Source organism: Rhagoletis zephyria, unplaced genomic scaffold, assembly GCF_001687245.7.
Source record: "Rhagoletis zephyria isolate East Lansing unplaced genomic scaffold, Rhagoletis_zephyria_1.1 Rzeph_scaffold_06478, whole genome shotgun sequence".
NCBI classification, from domain to species: domain Eukaryota; kingdom Metazoa; phylum Arthropoda; class Insecta; order Diptera; family Tephritidae; genus Rhagoletis; species Rhagoletis zephyria.
This window is the reverse complement of record NW_016163561.1, coordinates 5304-27729: the sequence shown is the minus strand read 5'-3', so window position 1 is coordinate 27729 and position 22426 is coordinate 5304. Positions and strand designations below refer to the sequence as shown.

General features: G+C 36.1%; 1 protein-coding gene across 1 annotated transcript; it reads left to right on the top strand.

The window, feature by feature from the left end:
* Positions 1 to 1788: 1788 nt before the first annotated feature.
* On the top strand, positions 1789 to 21253 carry LOC108373223 (glutamyl aminopeptidase-like). Its single transcript, XM_017629086.1, has 12 exons — positions 1789 to 1993; positions 4651 to 4656; positions 13953 to 14869; positions 14998 to 15145; positions 15216 to 15654; positions 16108 to 16205; positions 16277 to 16566; positions 16636 to 16779; positions 19637 to 19722; positions 19800 to 20205; positions 20275 to 20553; positions 20620 to 21253. Exons 3-12 carry the CDS (start codon positions 14049 to 14051, stop codon positions 21047 to 21049), a joined length of 3141 nt encoding a protein of 1046 aa, XP_017484575.1. The 5' UTR covers positions 1789 to 1993; positions 4651 to 4656; positions 13953 to 14048; the 3' UTR covers positions 21050 to 21253.
* Positions 21254 to 22426: the final 1173 nt, after the last annotated feature.

Genomic DNA, 22426 nt, shown 5'->3' with positions numbered 1-22426 from the left:
AGGGAGCTTCAATATGCAAAACTTAAGCAGAATCGGGAAGAGGACACCACCTTGTGGTAACGATGTTTGATTCCGGAATATTATTATATGTTATCCGTTTCAGTACCGTTACCTTAGTGCCGTTAACTTATCAATTTTAAAGTATAGTTAAATCAGGAAGAATAAACCATTCGCTGAACCAGACCAAATATACAAATATAGTCTATAGAGAATCCTTTCATCGAGATCAATCGACACCTTTGTCAACACTCGCTTCGTGAATTCCACCATTGGAGACCAACGCCACCTATCGCAGAAGTTAGAGCTGAGTTGCTACGGGAGGCTGGCTATATTTTTGACTCAACTCCTTTTTGGATATTGCAGCAGGTTAAATCGAATTGGAATAAGATGCCCCGACGACACTATTGTTATTATTAGGTCGGGAATACTACCGCTGAGACCTAAGAAGATTTATTGTGCTGTTCCCTAATTGTAGTCACTCAAACCTTAGGCTATTCGGGAAACTAAGCACTTTGGAGGGTGCTATGTTCCCAATTTTGGATGGATAAGTGAATCGTTCTCCAAGGTGTATCAGTCAACGATTGATGATACGAGGCTTCCTCCACCAGCCCACAAAACTTGCAGTCCGTTTCTATAGAAAGCCCCATTTTACTCAAATGGTACCTTGCCTTGCAGTGTCCTGTCAGGTAGCCAGTAAGTAAGTAAGTTCAAGAAGTCTTTCGGAGTGCCTCCTTGAAGGAGTTAACATTCGAGAGATGTGAGTTCCAATTGGGGTTTCTGTACAGAGTTACCCTTAGGTACTTCTCCTCTTCTGCGAACTGTTGCTTGCAAGGTGGGTCCAGTCAAGTTGACTTTCATTATTTTGGGAAATGAGACAACAATAGTGGGTTTATTGGCTAGCTCTTTTTAGCACACCAGTCTTCAGTTAGTTTTAGAGCAGCATGCAATCTGATGCAAATAATGCCTCATGCCAGCCAACAACGTAGATGACTAAGTCATCTGCACAACCATTGCCTTTCAGCTTTTCCCGGAGTTCGTCAACAACCGGTGTCCATAGTAGGCCCCGCGAAGACAGCGACGAGTGGCAGTTACTGATTGCTTACTGTCTCCTAGTTTCTAGATTCAACCACTAGGAAGGCTAGGAATATCCTTCATACACTAACCACCTCTTCAAATGTCGACTCACATCGGCTCATCTAACATCCCTTTCCATACTGATTAATGCAAAGTTTATTAAGCAACTTTAACAAAAAACAGTTTCCTCATTTTACTTTTGATTTAATTTACTACAGTGGAAAATTTTCCAGTATTTAGATATAAAATTAATAAAAAAACATCTAACTACAATTTTTCAATCAATAAAATAAGGTTGAAAAATGAAAATACTTATTTTAGTTTGTGAAAAAATTTGGCAAGGGCTTCAAAATCTATACAAAAAAAACGAGGTATTTTGCCGCCCCTGTCATAACTTTTACATTTTATACGCCTGCGCGTCTTAGCCCTGATCTCCAAAAACAGCTTCTGCACGAACAGCAATGCTCCCGAGTTATTGCAAAGCGCGCAACTAAAGCGCTATCAAAGCTGCACTCTCAGCCAACTCACCTGCTCTCTGCTACTAATGCAGACCATGTTTGCTTGCCTTGCTCCTCCAATCTTCCATACTACGGACAGCAACAACAACAACAATCCATAACCATTCAAGCTCAAAATGTCAAAGACCAGCTTTTTTGCCACAGCAACTTGCATTGGTCGATTTTGCACTTCACCAGCGGTGGCTGAGCGCGCGCCAGCTGATAGACTTGACTTGCACTGGACGTGCGTTTAGAATTCCATCATTGTGGCTCAATCGCCAGTTGAGTACGCGAATTTGGACGAGCCGGTCGTGAAGCGCGCACAAGTTAGCATAGTTGGAGGTGGAAAGTGGACGATTAACTAAATATTAACTACTCGTACATTAAAAACGACGAATGGTGGCTATGTAAATAATATGTATGTAATGCAAAAAGAAACAATAAAATCTCAGCGAGAGACGGCTACGAAAACAGCACTTTGCAGTGTGGTGCCACTGATCGTCGATGAGGAATTGCTGTCAAATTGTCAATACTAACTATAAAGCTGTGTACATACATATGTATGTATGTACTTGCATATCGCACGCTTATTACATACTGACATTTCCAAATTAGAAATCGGCGACTAGTGCAAGTGTATGGTTGTGTATGCTTGCTGTTGACAGCTTTCAGAAAATTACAAGAAACCAAACCAGAAAAAAAGTTAATTTTAAAAGAAGAAATGTTGGACTAAATGCGGGCAATTTTGTGGCATAGAGACCAATCACAAATACTTTGTTTAGTTGGAGAAAGGTTTTTACCGCTGCCTGTGTGTGTGTGTGTGTGCGTGTTTGGGAAACTTGAATTACGAGCTTAACAGAAAAAGAAATGAAAGCAAAACCAAATTAATATAACAAACTTTTTATTGCTACAACAGCGATTGTGCAAAGAAATATTAGATGATGCTGCTTACAACAAAAATAAAAAATGATATCTAACTCATGAAAAAAAAGAAACTGTAACAAATGAAGCTTACCAAGTGTAGAACATAAAAGCAAACTGTGCAATCGCATTAGCTTGAAATTAGTACATGACTTGAACAACAATGAAACAAGTACAACAATAACAACGACGAGTCGTACCAGCAGCCGCCAAGTTCTATTCATCAACAGTTGCTCTGCTATTGAATAAATTTTAGTTGTTGCTTTTATTGTCATAGTAGTTACGACTATGACATATATTTAGTACATACATACATACATATGTACATACATACATCCATATGCGAATACATGTGCTGTACAATGTACCAAATATTTGCATAGGTTCTCAAGTCTATGTAGGTAGGTAGCTCTTGCTCATCATGAATGGTGAAAGAGTGTGATTGCTGTTTATGAAGAGGTTGTGCCAAAAACGCCCACAATAAAAACAAATTACAATTACGATTTTTTGAGTCATCGACTCGGCTTTTGCAACTGTAAACAACAATGTACATATATATACATACTAAGGTGGTCCTTAAAAATATCAACATCTAATGATGAACCTCTTTGGCGATGATTATGAATTTGTGTGATTCGCTCTAAAGTTTAGTACCGTTTTCTCAAATAGGTTTTAGAATTTATGTGCCCTTCATATAAGAATTTTTTATAACAAAATTTGTTTCTTTTGGGCAGTTAATTTTAAACTCTACTTGCGAAACCGGCCCATAAATGTCAAATTTATCATATGTATTTAATTTTTTCAAACCACTCCATTAAAGACGTTTGGAATTTTTGGAAAAAGTCCTTACTTTTTGCATAGAACACAAAACGCCCGTGACCCATACAAAATATAGATTTTTAAGGATCACCATAATACATACATACATATGTATTATATATAAATATCAAACACGATCTTAATAAAAAGTGACACAACTAAAATTTTGGTATTTTTGAAAATAGGCACTAAAAATGTGCACAGAGCCTTTATTTCCCTTTCAACAAAAGCTGGCGAAATTTTTTTTTATAATTTGTTGAAAAAACTTAAGGTAAAGTCTTCCTTGCCGATATGATTAGCGTGTGTTAAGAAATAGTTTTTTTGCATTTTCTGACGAACGTGTAATTTTGAGTTGTGTCACATTTAAAGATCGTGTGCGATATATACATACATAGCTGCAGACATTTATACTTATGAATAATTTCAGCACCTCCCCATTAAGAGCCTTGCAAAATATGAAAATCTGCATAAATATGTAAATAACTACTAACGTATTCGCACGCAAGTATAAACATATGTATGTTCCACATATACATATATGTACATTAGGGTGGCATTTGTAAAAGTAAAGTCGCAATTTTAATGCTCTCAACCCCTAGGATTGTTCTATGTTTCAAATCAAAAGTCGCTGAAAGCGCTCAAAGTTTTCCATGTATATGGGGAAAAAATAAGTTTTCGTCGAAATGGTATAGAGATCAAAATTTTTTGATTGGGAAACTTCGCTTTTCTTCAGGAGATTACCAATAATAATACTTAATTGTTTATTTTACCATATTTTAATACCATCGGGTTTTTACTTTTTTTCCATTTCTAGGGGTCCTATAAAAAATTGGTGTTATTATTGAAAGCCTTCTGCAGAGAAACAAATTATGCCATTTTTTTCTCATATAAAATACATGGAAAACTTTGAGGGACATTTACATAGATAAAACAAACAGGGGATACTTTTTTTTTGTTATAGAAAAATCCTAGAGCAGTAAAATTTCGACTTTACTTTGTTTTGACAATACTATCCATAGATACTCCCACAAATATGAATAGATACACCAGTAAACCAAATAATAAGTACCAGCTGGGCAGCCAGACATTGCCCCGCTTAAAATTAATTGCTTACTGGACAATATATGTAGTTTTGTTTAGATTGTTGTCATTCAGATATTAAACCCAGTGCTCTTAATTGTATGAGTGGTGTCCCGCCTTTGGATTTCAGTTACCCGCACTTATTTCTATAATGCCACGCCAACTTCCAATACTCTAGAGCAAATACTTCCGGCGATATGTATGCATTTTCAATGTTTCAGTTTGTAAAAGAGGTGCCACGCCCCTTTTACAAACCTAGCATCTAGTAATATACCCATAATGAATTTCAATTTGATGTGACTTTTGATTCTTAAGCTAAATTTTCTACATACAGGCACTGCCACTCTCATAAATACCATATTTTCCTAGAATACTAATTATCTCTTAGCAGAATTTAAAGCAAATCCATGCACTTTTACGTTATTGACAGCTTTTTTGCTAATAAAAAAACCGCTTAAGTACTTAGTACTGCCAAATATTTCCCATACTGTGTCTAATGTTTATGGATATTTATATGAGAAAAAAAAAAGTTGTTTAGTATATGCAAAGTTTTTGTACTTTTTAAATACTTTAGGTATCGCTTATCTACAATTCTTGCCATTGTCATTAGAACCTTTAATAACCGACTAGTCGACGAACCTGGTTATAAAAGAGGTGTCAAAATTGATGGCTATTTTGGATGGGCATCCGTGACGAACGAACATCATACATACTTATGAAGATTTATTTTAATGGCCGAACTTTTTTTGCAGCAACAGTCTATGGTATGGGCCAAGTGAGCTCATATCTTTTTAGTTGTGATTCATGCATTTGAACTACGTCCGACTGTCTCAGATATGCAGAAAATCGGGTGACTTACGATGCCTTTCGCCTCGAGAGCACACGAGGTTATCTCCAAGCTGGTCTGGAATTGCCTTCAGCTACGTAAGCTCATTGCATCCTGGTACCGGTTTAACTCATTTGGGTACCGGGGGGTATTGTGGAACCATGGACAATGAAGTGGTGGATATTCTCGACAGGAAAACGGCTTGGTTTGATAGGCCCCCTGATAGGCCTGGGCGAATGCCCACCAAGTGTTTCCATTATTTTGATCCCAGCTTTATATGTGTACACATAAAGACCCATTCACATATTTCATACTGCGCAGTTATCTACGGAAACTACCTCTACGTATAAAATAAACAAACAAACAAACAATGCATATGACTTACCTTACCTACATCAACATCAAATGGACGTACACGTCCAACCGATAAAGCCAACAAACGGGATTTACATGCATACATACATACATACATACATAAGTGCATATGAATTCCTACTTATGTACAAGAAAATTTGCATTCAATTATTAAGCATACAAATAAATCAAAAAGTTGCTTGCAAGTGGTTAAAAAAAAAAACAATAAAAATAGAAGCAACAAGTCTCTATAGTAAATTATAATAAAAAACGGCTTTGCTGAGGCCGTAGAAAAGTGGACGGTCGCGCTTCGCTAACTTATCACTTTCTTTTGGGAAGTGTGTGCAGGTGATGAGGCCGGTGAGGTGATGAGGCCGGTGAGGTGATGAGGCCGGTGAGCATGATAATGGCGTGGTGAACCCCGAGCGCCGCGGTCACTTGTAATGGGTAGCGTGAAACTGGTTTCCCTCACAATTGCTTGCAGCCTATAAGACGTGTTAATCATTTTTTTTTTGCTTTTTTTTCACTGACATCGAAACTTGCGTTGCGCTCATATGTATGTACAAATAAACTCAGCTCATATTGTATGCAGCTGCTGTACGTGGTGCTATTCCGAATCTAGGACGCTTTAGTTTTAAACAAAAAACACTGACTAATACGTGGGGTCATAATAGTTAGAAAATAACAGAAATGCCCAAGTAAAAATAGAAAAATTATAAATGGGAAGAATGTCTTCCAAGTGGGTTAAATAAAAAATGTCACAATTTCTTTGTGAATTATGAATGTTAAAAAGTTAAATTGTTGGAAAGCTGGTACTTTGTAATCCACTGTGGGATTCATTGGAAAAGAAAGTGTTACAATGCGATCATAGTTGACAAGTATGTAGAAATAAAAGCAAAAACCACAAGAACCAGTTTTTTTTTTAATTTCATACAGATCTTTGCAAAATGAATGAAATTTTCATCGAAATTTTCTGTTTTCAAATCGATTTTCTAGCAAAGTTTCGGGCATGCAATTTTGTAGCCCATTCAATTTTAAGTTTCCAGGTGCTAAATATTACCATTGATTTTTGAGACTTTTTTTTTCGCTGTGAAGGGTCGCCCTCTTCTTTCATATAATGTCAATGTCTTAGACGTACGGCAGAAGTTGAACGCTCTTTTAAAATATTGTCCATGAGAGGTTCAGTTCTGCAGCAGATTAAAGAAATCACATGAAAGGCAGTCGCCCTGTTTGGTAGCAAACGGCGTGGAGAGGTCTTTCCCAATTATGACGGAGCTGATGATATTGCTCAACGTCATTTTACCCAGCCGTATCAGTTTCGAGGGGATGCTAAATTCAGACATCGCGGCAACGCCTTTTAGTGCTGTCGAAAGCGGCTTTAAAGTCGACAAATAGGCCGGTCTTTTCCAAGATTTGGCGTATTGTGAATACGTAATTTATGGTGTAGGTGCTAGGTCTAAATCAATACTGATAAGGCCCAATCAGTTCATTGACGGTGGGCTTCAGTCTTTCACATAATACGCTCGATAAGACCTTGTAACCACCTATGCTTAGGAGGCTGATCCCGCGGTAGTTGGCGCGAATGGCGGGGTTGCCTTTCTTATGGATTGGGCATAGCACACTAAATTCCAGTCGTCGGGTATGCGTTCATCATGCAACTTATCAATTCCTCGGGTGGTGGAACATCGATTCCGTCATCATCGCCTGGGGGCTCCATTTAGTTGGGTTGAAAACTGTTCGCTCCATAATTTACATACATACATACATATGCATCCACCTACTCCCGTTTTATGACAGCGAACGGCCTATTAAACTAAAGTTACTAAATACTAGCCAAGCCAACCTAGCTATGCTTATTACTAATTGACTTTCTAATTAACTTACAGACAATAAAAAATAATGCAATGTTGCGCGAGTAAAATTCGCTTCTTGCATTTCGCCATAGCTGTGGCGTTGGTTGGCTTAGGCGCTGGCTAAAGCTTTGCGGAAATTCCACAGATAAAAACACTCAAACTTAAGTTATCTACTTACATACATATAGATCGTATGCAAATTGAAGTTTATTTGTAAATTTGTCAGTGCAAAAAGACAAGTATTTGTACACATATACTTATATAAATACGAGTAGGTATATTCGTACTTAAATATGTACAATCTATACAGTCTATTCACATATCTCGCATTCAGTATTTGCCAATTTAGCTGTGAATAATTGTGGCAAGCAAACACTGTGCGGAATATTAATGAGTTTCTTTTGTAAAATCGTTCACGCAAATAAAAAATGTTTTTTTTTTTGTTTTACAAGTATTTGTGTTTTTTTTTTTTGATATGTAAACACACAAAAATGCATTTAAATTGCGATAAATTGATCTGTGGTGCTGTGTATGGCGATTTTTATTTATTACTCGTACAGCCAAAAAAAAAATTTAAATTTTTGTGTGCGTTGAACTTTCTGATATTTACATTAAGTGTTTTTGTTTTAAATATAATTACTAATTTAATACAGAGCAGCCGGTTTGAAGTACAAGAAACAAGTAAATTGAATTGGAATTATGAACCCAAAAGCAATAAAAAAGATAATTAAAAAAAAGAATAAAAAATAAAAAATGTTAGTTCATTCGAGGTTAATGGAGCGTATAGAACAGGCGTATTATTTTCGCTGCAAATATTCATTTTTATTTCGCTTTGTAGCTTTAGCGCACCAGAAGTAGATGTATGTATGTGTGTTTGTATGTACTTAGTTATGTGGTGGCCTTACCGATGTAAATATTTTGTCTAGTATTATTTTTTATAGCACTTTTTTTGTCATCTGGGGTAACCTAACCTCACATTAATTAAATATCTAAATGTATGTACATACATATGTAGCGCAGATTTTGACCCATACTAATAATAATACTTTCATAGTATATGTAGTATAATAAACACATACATACATATCTACAAATTTTAAGAGTTTTAAACTTTAATTAAATTTCTGATTAGTCACAGAGCCATAATCTGGTGTCTCACATTTTCGTGGTCAAATTTTATTGTATGCAAATACATATGTTTGTATGCAGTTAACTTTTTCTTCAACCGGCTTTCCATAATGTACTCGTGTTGATAGCACAACTACCCAGGAGAAAAATCTGCTAGCTCCAAAATACTGCGGTTAAATTTAAACTAAAATCTGTCATTTCATTTGTCTAAATTCTACAATTATCGATCCGGCAGGGTGGGCAGAAAGAAACGGTCTAGGGGTTAACCCCTCCTAAACCGAACTTGTTCTATTCAACAAGCGATATAAGGTTGAAAAATTTCGAACTCCGCCCCTCAATGGAGTTTTATAGTTTCGAGATTTTTTTTTGTGGCGGATTTTTGTTCTTTTTTCCATACAAGCATGAATTTCTGAGGAAATAAAATGCGGGAGACCGTAGGCAACAGAATTTCAAAAACTCAACGCCGCGCATAGAACGTCGAATTATACCGAGATATACAAATATGTGATCATAGTGGGCGGTACCACGCCCATTTTCCAAAATTTTACCATAAACGTATTTCTTGGTAAAGAATTGTTGCAAGTATCAATTTTGAATAAATTAGCTTTAATAGTTACTGATTTAGCGAAGATTTCGGATTTCTCTAAACTACCGTTATATGGACAGCCATTTATCTTATCAATTTAGTTAAAATTAAATCCTACTAATATTATATATGTGAAAGTTTGTATGTTTGGATGTTTGGGAAACCATCACGCAGAAACGACTGAACGGATTTGGATGGAATTTTGTACGCGGATAGCTTATGATCTAGATTGGAAAATAGACTCCTTTTCTAAGAGTTGCCACCTGCTAAAAAGGTTTAAATATATTAATACGCTGAAACGGCTGAATTGATAGATTGGAAAATAGGCTACTTTTTTAAGATTTGGCACCCGTTTGAAAATGAAATCACAGATGGTTTATGACCTAAATTGAAAAAAAGGCTACTTCCTTAACCGGTTTCCCGATCAGAACGAAATTTGGCACACTTACTATCTTATACTGAAAGTAATTCCGATATTTGGAATTTTCATAATACATACAAATCTCTGGAAGTATTTGTGGGAGAGAAATGGAGCTTGGTATGGAGCCATGTATGTGAAGTCAAATTCATACTCACAGAGAAAAATGGACGTTTTTGGAATAGAGTCGTAGCACCTTCCATACTGAGTGAAAGTTTCATATTGCATATCTCTTCAAATATTTGGGATAAAGTATTCAAGCTTGGTATGGAAATACATATGTATGTATGTATGTATGTATGTATGTGAAACTAATCCCATACTCATGGAGAAAAATTAGAGTTATTGGACAAAGTGGTGTGGCAAATCCATGCAAATTAATTTTTCTATGCTGCATTACAGAGGACTGGAACTTGGCACCGAGATGTGTGTACAAAATTAATTCCACACTCATGAAGAAAAATTTGCGTTATTCGAAAAGGGAGCGTGGTACCTCTCGTACAAATTTACTGTTTCATACTGCATATCTCTAGAGATGTTCACGGTAGAGTACTTGGACTTGGTATTGGGATATATAAAATCAATTCCAAACTCATGGAAAATTTGGGTTATAAGAAAAAAGGGGGCGGGGCAGTACCCATACAAATCGAAGTTTACTCGCCACATATCCCGGGAAGTGTTTCTGGAAGAAAACTGCAACTTGGTATAGAGTTGTGTATACATAATTTGTCAATCATGGAAAAATGTGAGTTATTAAAAAAGGAGGCATGTGGCCTAACCTTTCTTAATTCACATTTTCGGAAGGATAGAAAATCTCTGGAAGTATTTTAAATTTGTTATAGAAGCTAATTTTAAAAGTACCGTACTGCCAGGCATAGTTTTAAACGCCTAAATACCTTAACAAGCTTAGAAAATATAGAGCTTTGAAAAAATCGGCAAAGAAATAAAATATACCATCATTAAATTAGTTTTTCTATTTGTATAAAAACTTGGGGTAAAACCCACGGATATGAGCTAGTTAAGTTCATATTTGCACTTTTATATGAACAAACAACTATCGATAGTAACAATCTAAAAAGGATAGTGTCGATAGTGGAAGTAAAAGGCAAACCATCGATACTCTCGATACTGCCATCGATAGTTTTCCAGCTCAAAGGCTTTTCATTTCTTTCACCAATCAGTTTAAGGTCTTTCGGCGATTGAAGTCAACTAGGTGAAACTTCAAAGTGCAAACTTCGCTCTCGAAACTCATTATTAATGACTATATTACTCGCATAACTAATATAGGAAGTTATAACTCCAAATATATACTTTTATACATAGTTACAAAGCTGCTTTTCTAACGAATTACATTTTGCATGGAATTTTTTATTTACACTTTCCTATTACTTCATAGCGATTTGTTGCTCCAGTTACATTGTTTACAGACATATATTCATTCAATATATCGCACACGTTATTCAAGAGTGTTTTAACTCAAAGTTGGTCTGAAAGCAAAAAATTAACTCTTCTTAACCTCGTGTTAATCGTTAGAAAAAAAATTGGTTTTCTTCAGGAAATTACGACAGGGAATTACCTTTGCTGTACTTTAAATGTGTATACAAAACTATTAACCTTTATAGTGGTAGCTAAGATCAAAAACTAAAATTTTTTTACTTGTTTACTTTTGAGAAATATGTGTAATATGCTAGTACTCGTATTAGAGGGCTGCATAAATTCCTTCAAACTTCAAGCCAAACAGAGTACAGTAGATTTGAATATTTTACTTCACATACAAAACACTCAGCGTTTGAAATTTTGTAAGTTATGAATATACATTTTATTTTAAATTGTCTACCTTCAAATGGAAGAATGTGAATGAATGAAAAACATTCAAATCATTCAAACTCATTTCGATGAAAATTTGTTTCTACAAAAAAATTTGTTCGTATCGTAATACATATATATGTATGTTTGTACATATGTACATAGTAAAAATATTTTTGAATATTCATACAATTGTCACTTATTTCAGATCAATGTATTTTCACTTTTTTTGAGTTTTGTAATTCCGATTAGATATTCACTCAGATTCAAAAAAAATTTGAAGCCAAAATCATTCATTCGTTTTGTGTATGAATAATTCACAAGCCGTTTTGAATGAATTCATGCAGCCCTCTAACTCGTATGTACGTGAGTCAAGCATTGCGAGCAACTAAATTATTTTTAATTTCATTAGTTATCTCATTGTCATTTCACACGAAAGTACAAAAAGTCTTCGCGTGTCTATTGATTTCAACAAAGCATTCGTACATTCACTGACATAGATAAACTAACTTAATTTTGCAATAAATGAAATAGATGTAAATCAACAAACAAATGCACATTGCAGAAACTTCAATGGATGTAGTATGCTTGTGAGTGTGTGTAAATATGTATGAGATTTGAAAACCGTGAATTAACCAATTCAAGATTAGCATTAGCATTAAAATTAAATGCTTTGGATGATTATTCAAATAAGACATGTAATAGCTCAATCAGTTACAAATGAGATGCGGATATTTGTGAACATAAAATTTGCATTTACCTTTTTCAATTCACCTTCAGTCGCTACATACCATGCCGGGTAAAAAAACTACCTATCTCAGCACATGTTCAATGTGTTTTCAGCTGAGATAGGGCGTTCTTCAACCAAATTCTGAAATAGGGCGTTCTTAAAAAGTTTCCTGAGATAGGGCGTTTTCGAACTGGCTGCCGAGATGGGTCGATCTTCCACTCAGGTATCGATACATAGATACATAGATATTGCTTTTAATGCTGCAATAAAATTTTAGGGTATTCTCGACAGGATATAATATTTTGGCGCTTACACTTTTGCTAAGTGTTTGGTCGAGCTTCTCCTCGGATTTGTGGTGTGCGCCTGGATATTGTTTCACAAAGGGGAGGGACCTACATTTTTACAGCGACTTCGAACGGCAAATAGATTTTATGAGAAGTCTTTCCATGTCAGAAATTCACGCGGAAGTTTGCCATTGCCTGCCGAGCGGCTTAACGATTAAAAACATATAATCATTAATCGTATGGATTACTACGATTAATTAATTACGGATGATTACGATTAATTAATTTTAATCGTTAATCGCGATTAACATTTTAATCGTAAATCAGATTAACATTTTGCCCACACTGCCTAATGCCCGAGCTGAGAACGATTCTATCCAACTGATATGGGAACCAGTGTACATGGTAGTCGGTATGTCCCAACATGATACAGGAAGTGCTCAGAAAATAAGATAGTAGTTTGAATCGACTGCATTGGCAGCGGACTTACTAGGGGGATACTACCTAAAGGGGTACAGGTTGCCATAAAGCGATCTTTGTCGCTTTTGCTACTTCGCCAAAGAGGCATTCTTGCACCTCCTCCTACAGTGTGCGACCGCTACACGGAGAAGGGAGAGGTGCATAGGACATCTATCGGCAAGACATTACATAGACTCTCTGCCCACGGGATCTTTTCTGGAATTTGAAGAGCCTTTAGGCCTATATTCAGTGTTGAGATAAGATGAGAGCACAATCGATCTACTGGTTGCTGTGCATACTATATTTGTCTATCGTATCTATCTACACCGTATCAACTACCATCTCTCTCCCATGAGGTCCGCTTTAAGGGGCAGCAATTAAGCCGAGTATCTCCCGTTCCTACTACATTTTGGTCTACGTAACGGAACTGGACAAAGGACTGTCAACATAGCTCAAACCCCTAAATCTCTTGGGATGGAAAGTCACGCAAAGGAGAAATTGAGAAATTTTGATGGGAAGTTGCTAGTTTTTACTGTAGAACTTTTTATCTGTAATAACGGGTGATTTTTTAAGAGCTTGATACCTTTTTTTTTAAAAAAAACGCATAAAATTTGCAAAATCTCATCGGTTCTTTATTTGAAACGTTAGATNGAAATGTCAAAGCATACTGAGCATCTTTCTCTTTGACACCATGTCTGAAATCCCACGTGATCTGTCAAATACTAATGCATGAAAATCCTAACCTCAAAAAAATCACCCGTTATTTTGCCAATGAGAAAAACTCTTGTTTAAATGCTTCTTCTTCCATTTTACACAAACGAAGGAATTTTCAGGGCCCCAAATGCTACCGAAACTCAAGTTAGAAAATAAAAAAGTTTATTAAATCTATAAATATGATTAAAAGAAATTTAAATTTTTTTCTGGTGGGGCGGGGTACATATTGAGTACCGGGTCCGGTTTTTGACGACCCAACATATCCATGAATTAATAATTCATGACACATATGTATGTAAGTATGTACATATGTACATACACAGCTAAAATTCCCACATCGCCTACGGAGTTAATAGCAATGTGTTTTTTTTTTGAAATTAATAAATCTGAAACATCCAAATAGATCAACACCGAAAAATGCTGTAAATATTAGTGCCAAAAATTCAAATATATAGAACTATATCTTTCATAAAGAAAACACATAAATAAAGAAACACCTATGTACCCGCAATCAAAAGTTCCGCCGGTTCGGCCACGCTCCAGCTTATCAACCGACGACCATCATTATCGTATACGAGACTGTGATTCACGGCACTGCCGCAAAAAACCGAATAACGCATTCATAACGCTTGTCGGTTTTTGTTTGGTGCTGATTGTTTTGTGCGCATTCCTACTGGGCGCGCTCATTTACGTCGGTCGCACAATTGTGAATGGGCCCACAGCTGCCACTGCAACAACAACAACAACAACAGCCGGCGAACATTTGACAAATGAACAGCTGTTTTCGCCAGCAAATTTATCAATTTTACGGATAAGAACAACAACCGACTTCTCCACTTCTGTAGCGACGCATTCTAGTAGCAAACCGAAAATGAAATCCGCAAAATTAGCTATTGATCCAGCTGTGGCTGCCGCCTCCAAAGTATTGAAGAAACTGAGTTTTCGTTTGCCAAGAGAGATTCGCCCACAACACTACAGTTTACGTCTGCAACCTGATATGGTCAAGAAACTTTATCAGGGCACTATTACAATCAAATTGGAAGTGGTGAAACCAATATCGTACATACCCGTGCATGCGAAAACGTTAAACGTAAGCACAGAGGAGGTAATGCAGTTGGGTGAAGCTGGTGCGCCCGTGGCTAAGCTCTCGCCAACATTGACCTTTGCACATCCGGAATACGAGTATTGGGTAACGGAATTCAAGGATCCTTTGCAAGTTGGTAGCTATACGCTGCAATTAGCATTTAACGGTTCGCTAACCGATCGTATAGTGGGTTTCTATGCCTCGTCGTATTTGGATAGCAAAACGAAAGAACGAAGGTGTGATTTAGTAAAGACAAATCAAACTTAATGTAATTGTAAAGCATGCTCAAAATTGTAGTATTTGTATATATATATAGTACATTATTCACTTACCTCTTTAATAAAACTGTCTTCTTACTTTGTAGATGGATTGCCACCACCAAGTTTGAACCAACCTATGCCCGCACTGCTTTCCCTTGCTTCGACGAACCAGCGCTAAAAGCCGCCTTCATCATTACAGTAGTGCGTCCAACCGAGGGTGGTTATCACGCGCTATCAAATATGCCTATCGAAGTAAGCTTTTGATTTATATTAGATTTGAGAAAAGAAATATTATATTTGCAAATATCCTTTCTAATTCCAGTCTGAAGTCGTTAATGGTAATGTGACGGAAGTAACTTTCTCGCAAAGTGTGCCCATGAGCACTTATTTGGCCTGTATAATTGTATCTGATTTTGCTTCTCAGTCGAAAACCGTAAATGGCACCCTCGAAGGTGCTGATGATTTTGAAATGCGTGTGTTTGCAACATCCAATCAAATTGATAAGGTCACTTATGCCTTGGATATTGGTGTCGGCATCACCGAATATTACATTGGGTACTTCAGCGTATCTTATCCGCTACCAAAATTAGATATGGCTGCGATACCTGATTTTGTTTCGGGTGCCATGGAACATTGGGGTTTGGTGACGTATCGGGAAACAGCGCTGCTATATGATCCTACAATCAGTTCGAGTGCTAATAAGCAGCGGGTAGCTACTGTGGTGGCGCACGAATTAGCACACATGTGGTTCGGAAATCTGGGTAAAATGTTTATTTTAAATGACTTAAAATCCGTTAGGTATATTTATGGAATTACTTAAAACATTATTTTTGAAATTCCTCATTTATTACATAAAACAAATTAACATCGCATAATCAAAGGTATTCTGCGTCTATGGCGCTAACTTAAAACTTCAGTATTATGTTAACAGCAAGTGCAATATTTCGCGCATTCTACAGAATGCCGAATACATTCTTAGAAAATTGGCTGCCTAACTATTTATTTTGTCTTTTGCTTTCAAATGATATCTTGGTATTCGCATATTCATTTAAATAATTGCCCACTATTACAAACACCGGCTACAAGAGTGTAACTAGAGCTTTAGCAGAATTTTAAATGCAATGGCCTTGCTTCAAACTAAACAGATAACACACTGAATTAATTGAGCTCCACAATCTCTTTAATATACATATTTTCTCATACGTTTTTTTTAGTTACCATGAAGTGGTGGAATGATTTGTGGCTGAATGAAGGCTTCGCCAGCTATATTGAATACAAAGGAATTAATAAAGTGCATCCAGAATGGGATATGGTAAATAGGTTTCATTTGGCACTGGAAAATGTTTAATTAAATTAAAATGGTTGTTTAATTTTCTTTATTAGCTTGATCAATTTCTTGCCTCTGATTTGCATAGTGTGCTCAATCTTGACGCCACTTTGGCATCACATCCCATTGTGCAAACAGTTGAAAGTCCTGCGCAAATTACAGAACTCTTTGACAGCATAACATATTCGAAAGGCGCTTCCGTAATACGTATGTTAGAAGATCTGGTGGGTGAGGAGAAGTTCCGCAATGCCACTAAGAATTATCTGCTTAAATTTTACTACAGCAACGCAGAGACTGACGATTTCTTAACAGAAATTGAAGCATTAGAATCTGATTTTGATGTTAAGTAAGTAAGCGCATGCCTTGGTTGGAGGATAAGTACTTAAGAAAAAATTATTAAATTTTTTTTTTGCAGATTAATCATGCAAACATGGACTGAACAAATGGGTTTGCCTGTTGTGGAAGTGGCGAAGGATGGTAATACATATACTCTTACACAAAAGAGATTCTTGTCGAATCCGGAAGACTACGACGCTGAGTTCGAGGAATCGAAATTCAAGTGAGTACATAGTCAAATTCCTTTTAGATATCAATTACTCAGATGAGAAAGATATCAGGAAATGTTTTAAAATTCATTTCGCGCTTATGTATGTACATCTGTACAAGGGTGATCCATGTAGATATGTTTTTTTAACAAACTTTCTTATTTTAAAAAAGAATTTCATTCAAATGTTGCTGGTAAAGTATTACTTCTGAGCCGCTTTACAAAGTAAGTTACGTATAATGCAAAGCAGTCGCTCGGAGTAGTTCGGCGCTTGGAAATAACTTCGGCCGCACGTTATTTTGCAATTAACAACGTAATGCGTCGTCGGAGGTGTTCATTTTGTGCTTTACTAGCAGATGACATTGGTCATGATGACAATTTTGGTACTAAAAACTGAAAGAAAACATGGCTTACCTCGTAAGGTGCTTACCTATTTTCCCAGTGGATTTGTTTATAGGTAACTCATGAAGTCATTTGTGATTGTGTTTGAGATTTGCATACGAAAATGTAATTGTATTGGAGTATAGGGTAAATTGTTTTGGTAGGGTTCTGTATTATCGTAACGATACGTATGTATGTATATCAGACATGCTCAGCGCGGGGCACTTGCCTATACAATTCTGCCAGCGTAGGGCACTTGCTTATGGAGTTTTGCCGGCGTTGGGCATATATACATGTATATAAAAAGGATAGTAAAAATCAAAAATAAAAATTGATATCACATCACATCTAAAAATATTAGCAATATACGCCCCCAAGCGCATAAACATGATTCTTTTATGCCAATTTTCTTGCTCCAGCATATGTACTGGCACTAATATGTGCATACATATGTATGTATGTGAGTGGCATGGAGACGGAAAGCTTAATCACATCATTAAAACTTAGAAATACAATATTTGATTACGTTTTTCCCCTTGTTTTGGTCAAATGTACTCTATATACAGTCGAAGCATATACCGTACCAACATGCTGGTACAATATTTATTTGTTTACAAATGAGGTCCGGAAAAGATCGAAATGAGTAGAGGCGAAATTTCATAATATTTCTACCATTTGGTTAAACATCGGCTTTTTTATTTCACAACTGCAATATTATTAACTTTAATCTTCCATAAACACGGCTTTGACTCATATAGTGCAAGAAATTTAAGCCAAAATACCTTTTACTTGAGCTGGTTTCACCATTCACGACACCTGTGTGTGCTGTTACAATCATAAAAATATCAAATCGTTTTTGATGTCACGCCAGCAGCTGGCGTTTTATATAATTTAGCCTTTTTATTGTCAGTGTCGTTAACACTAACGTTTTTTTTTTTATGAAAATATGTACTAGATTTCATAATTTTTTGCTTACTCGTTCATATAGTAAAAAGCATGATAAAAACATAGCAAGGTAGAACCGTTCTCTCAATTTGTCGGCCATGAATTTTTTTTTGAAGTTTGCCAACATTTTAAAATCATATAAAAGTGAAAATAAAAAATTGAAATTGTTCGAAATTGTTGTTGCTTGAGATTGAAAATGAAAATGTGTGTGTGAGTTTGTGAGTAAATTTAAAAATTAAATTGTTTGGAAACGTCAAGAATTTCAAAAGTGACTCTCAGCGGTTCTACCTTACTATATTTTTATCATGGTAAAAAGTAGGTTTTGTTTTGAACGAAATCAACAAGAATTAAGTGCGATCTTGAGTCAAAAGTTTTATGGTTTTAATCTATATATAATTGCTCAGTCATACGACTTAGTTTGGGCGATCTGGAGTAGCTAAAGAATTGAATTATATGTCAAATTAAAGTGCAAGCAGCGGAGGTTGGTCAAAATCTGTCGGATTTTAGATCGGTGAATTTGGTAAAAAAATAAGCATTTAAATATTCCCTTAAGGTATTCTGAACGTATTATATTCTACGTTTATATAATTCAGCGTCTGATATATTGGGTAACTTTTCTTCGTGCTATAAATAGGCGGTTTTTCATAAGAAGCAGCTTTTGTTATTAAGAGAAAAATTGTTTGAGAAAATTATAACAATAAAATTAAATTTTCTGGTTGCAGTTGACCGTGTTTTTCACAAAAGTGCAAAGTGTCAGAAAACTGGACAGTGATCACTGTAATCTATTGAAAAATATTAACCAAATATCAGTGGAATTGAGATTCGAAACTATTAAAGTTATTATTTAGTTTTGAAATATATCTTTCGAAAGAATAAAGTAGAAATCACTTTCTTTTTTAAAAACCTAGAGTACTCTCCAACAAAAACTACGAGCTTTATAAAGTTTTTGATTTCATTTTTAAAATTAACGATCCAAAGTTAGCAGGTATACATACATATTTTCAAATTGATTAGATTCAGCTTTTGATTTTTGGACTAAAGGGTTAATAAAGCATTAGTTTAAAAGTATGAAAAGCATTTAGTGCCTTTTACCATGATACGGCGCACATTTTAAGTGATAATTTATTTTGCAATTATAATTAATGAAACCCTTGGACAGACATTGTGGAAGGTTCGACTTTACCTTAAAGAATATTGATATACTCACGGCCGATTGTACGCAGCTATGAGAAGAGTAAGGTCCTGTTAAATCTTACAAATTAAGATGGGTTTTCAGGTCTCTAGCAATACGAAGATAAATGTTGTTTTTTCCGAAGATACATTTTGTGCCATGCACTTAAGTATATTCATGAATATCACGCTTTATTTTTTACTTAAATTTAAATACTTAATATCGGCAATTATTTCTTTAATGCATTCCCCCAAATTTCGGGAGTTTATTACTAGTATGTATAAATAGTAAATGTAAAATAACTTTTTAGGCAGTTATATATTTGCGTGTTTATATTCTACTACGCAGTTTTCATTTCCATTAACTTTTTTTCAGTTATCATTGGTCTATTCCAATCACGTATTACACAAGTGACAATGCTGATGTTGAGCGTACAATTTTCAATTATAATGATAACGAGGGTAAACATATTGACTTGTTACTTAATTTAAATATGAAACTTAATTCAAACACAATTATCTTCATTCACGCAATACAGTCAAAATAACTCTTAACTCCACTGCTGATTGGATTAAATTTAACAAAAATCAAGTCGGCTATTATCGTGTTAATTATGCGCCTGAGCAGTGGCAGCAACTAACGAACGCCCTAATTAGCGCCCGTGGTCAGTTCAGCAATGCCGATCGCGCACATCTCATCAATGATGCATTCTCTTTGGCCGATGCTTCACAGCTGGACTACAGCATTGCACTGAACTTAGTGTTATACCTGGAAAAAGAGTTGGATTATGTGCCATGGAGTGTGGCTAGTTCGCGTCTCTTAGATATCAGTAATCTGCTCTACTACACCGATTCATATCGCGACTTTGTAGTTTTCGCACGCAAACTAATAGTGAATGCTTATGAAAATGTCACATGGACAGTGAGCACTGATCACTTGGATAAGTAAATATTTATAGATGAGGGATTATTTATCATATCAAACTGCTGATTTACAATTTAACTTTATTTCAGTCTATTACGTGTAAGTTTACTAAATTTGGCCGGCCGTTTCGGTTATGAGCCCATGTTGAAGGAGGCAGCTACTCGTTTTACCGCTTGGCTTAGCAATTCCACTGACAGACCTGATCCGGATATACGTTGGGCTGTGTATTACTTTGGCATGCAAAGTGTAGGCGATGAAAAGTCATGGGATCAGATATGGGAGTTATTCATTAACGAACAGGATGCGCAAGAGAAAGTCAAATTGATGGAAGCTTTGTCGGCAGTAAATTCACCGTGGATATTGCAACGGTAAGTAGCGCTGTTGAAAAGTGTTGAAATTCTCTTTTGACGATAATATATTTACTGTTTATTTAGTTACATCAACTTGGCATGGAACGAGAGCTATGTACGTAGCCAGGATTATTTCACTTGCCTCTCGTACATATCACGCAATCGCATTGGACAAAGTTTGGTGTGGGATTATGTGCGCGAGAATTGGCCGAATTTAGTTGAGCGCTTCGGCATTAACGAACGTTATTTGGGCCGATTGATTCCAACGATTACGGCGCGATTTGTCACACAAACGAAATTGGAGGAAATGGAGGCATTCTTTGCCAAATATCCTGAAGCTGGTGCTGGTACCGCAGCACGAAAACAAGCTCTGGAAACAGTCAAGTTCAATATCAAATGGCTGCAGCAGAATAAGCAGAAAATTGCGCAGTGGTTATCAGAGCAAACCACGGTTGATGAAAGTATAACGACGACAACTGTGGAGCCGACAACTCAGCCGGCTAGCACACAGTAAATTTCCGAATTTATAAATAACGTATTCCACCCAAAGTCATGATAATTGCGTGATTTTATTAAAGCTTTTGTTTATTTTTTACTCAAATAGTATTTTACAGTATGAATTTATGTAACTACTATACATGAAAAATGTTAGATTTGTTACAGTTTATTGAAGTGCAAACATTTGAAATGGAGACAATAAAACTGAACTGTTTATAAAATGAAGTAAAATTATTGCGATAATATTTGTGGGCGGAAAGAGGTAGGTAGTAACTATGTGGTATATTGTTAAGAATCCCAAAAATTTTAGGTAGGTCAATCAATACACACATAACTTTATATTGAGTATTTAAGTTAAAAAACATATTTTAGTATTACCTTTTCGTTTCTGTAAAATAAAGAAAAATAATTGGCGATTAACATTTACTAGTGCTTGGCCGAGCTTCTCCTGCAATTTTTGGTGTGCGCATTGATGTTGTCACACACCTGCGACAGGTCGATCCCTGACATCCCCCTATCAGGAATCTCAATTTGCGGATTTGATGCTGGGTCCAGCGGGAGTAGTTTACCCAACCAAGATCCTCAACCTGTAAAAAACAAAATATTGTTCTTATCGAAACCGCAGTCTCAGCCGGGGAAGCCTGCAAATAAAGAGAAGTCTTATCGCCCTATAACAGAACACTTGCCTCCAATGAAACCTCCGCATGGCTTCCGTAAAGTGTACAGCGTCATTTCAGCTATAAATGCCCAGATAATTCGCGAACTTAGCCGTAAATGCCCCTGTAAGTGAACCCTTCCAATATGGTTGGATTTGTTCTAGGCTTTCGCCACCGCCGCAACTGCAGGGGGTAGAAATTTGGACGCCAAATCACCTGAGTGGTCGGCAATGCTCAGAATAATTTCGGGATTCAATATGGAAAACGAGAAAGTTTAAACATTGCTTCTGTTTAATTTCTATATACCAAAGGCAGTTTTTACATTTTGATGGAAATTTGTTGCCTTTTTCTAGAGTTTGTATTAAGTTTGAAAGTTTGAATTAATTTTATGGTTTTGGTTAAAGCGAATAAATCAATTTTTTGATGAATACATTTAGTTTTATTTGTCACCCGAAAAATACCCTTTTTTTCTTTCTCAGCTGTACCCCAAGTCCGCCAATTTATTCCTATATGTACTCCTTTCGGCATTTTAGGTGTGGCAACCCTAAGTTAAACTGCTGGTCATGGCTTCCCATGGTCTTTGAAGTCTGTTTTATGGGCAGTTGCGCCGGCGTCGGCGCTAATTCTTTTTAAATTTGACGACGACACCGCACAGTGGGAGATCACCATACATTCTTTGGACCTGTGAGCTGTGTCGAAGCGAGAGCACCTAAACTTAAACGTACAATAGAGCAAAT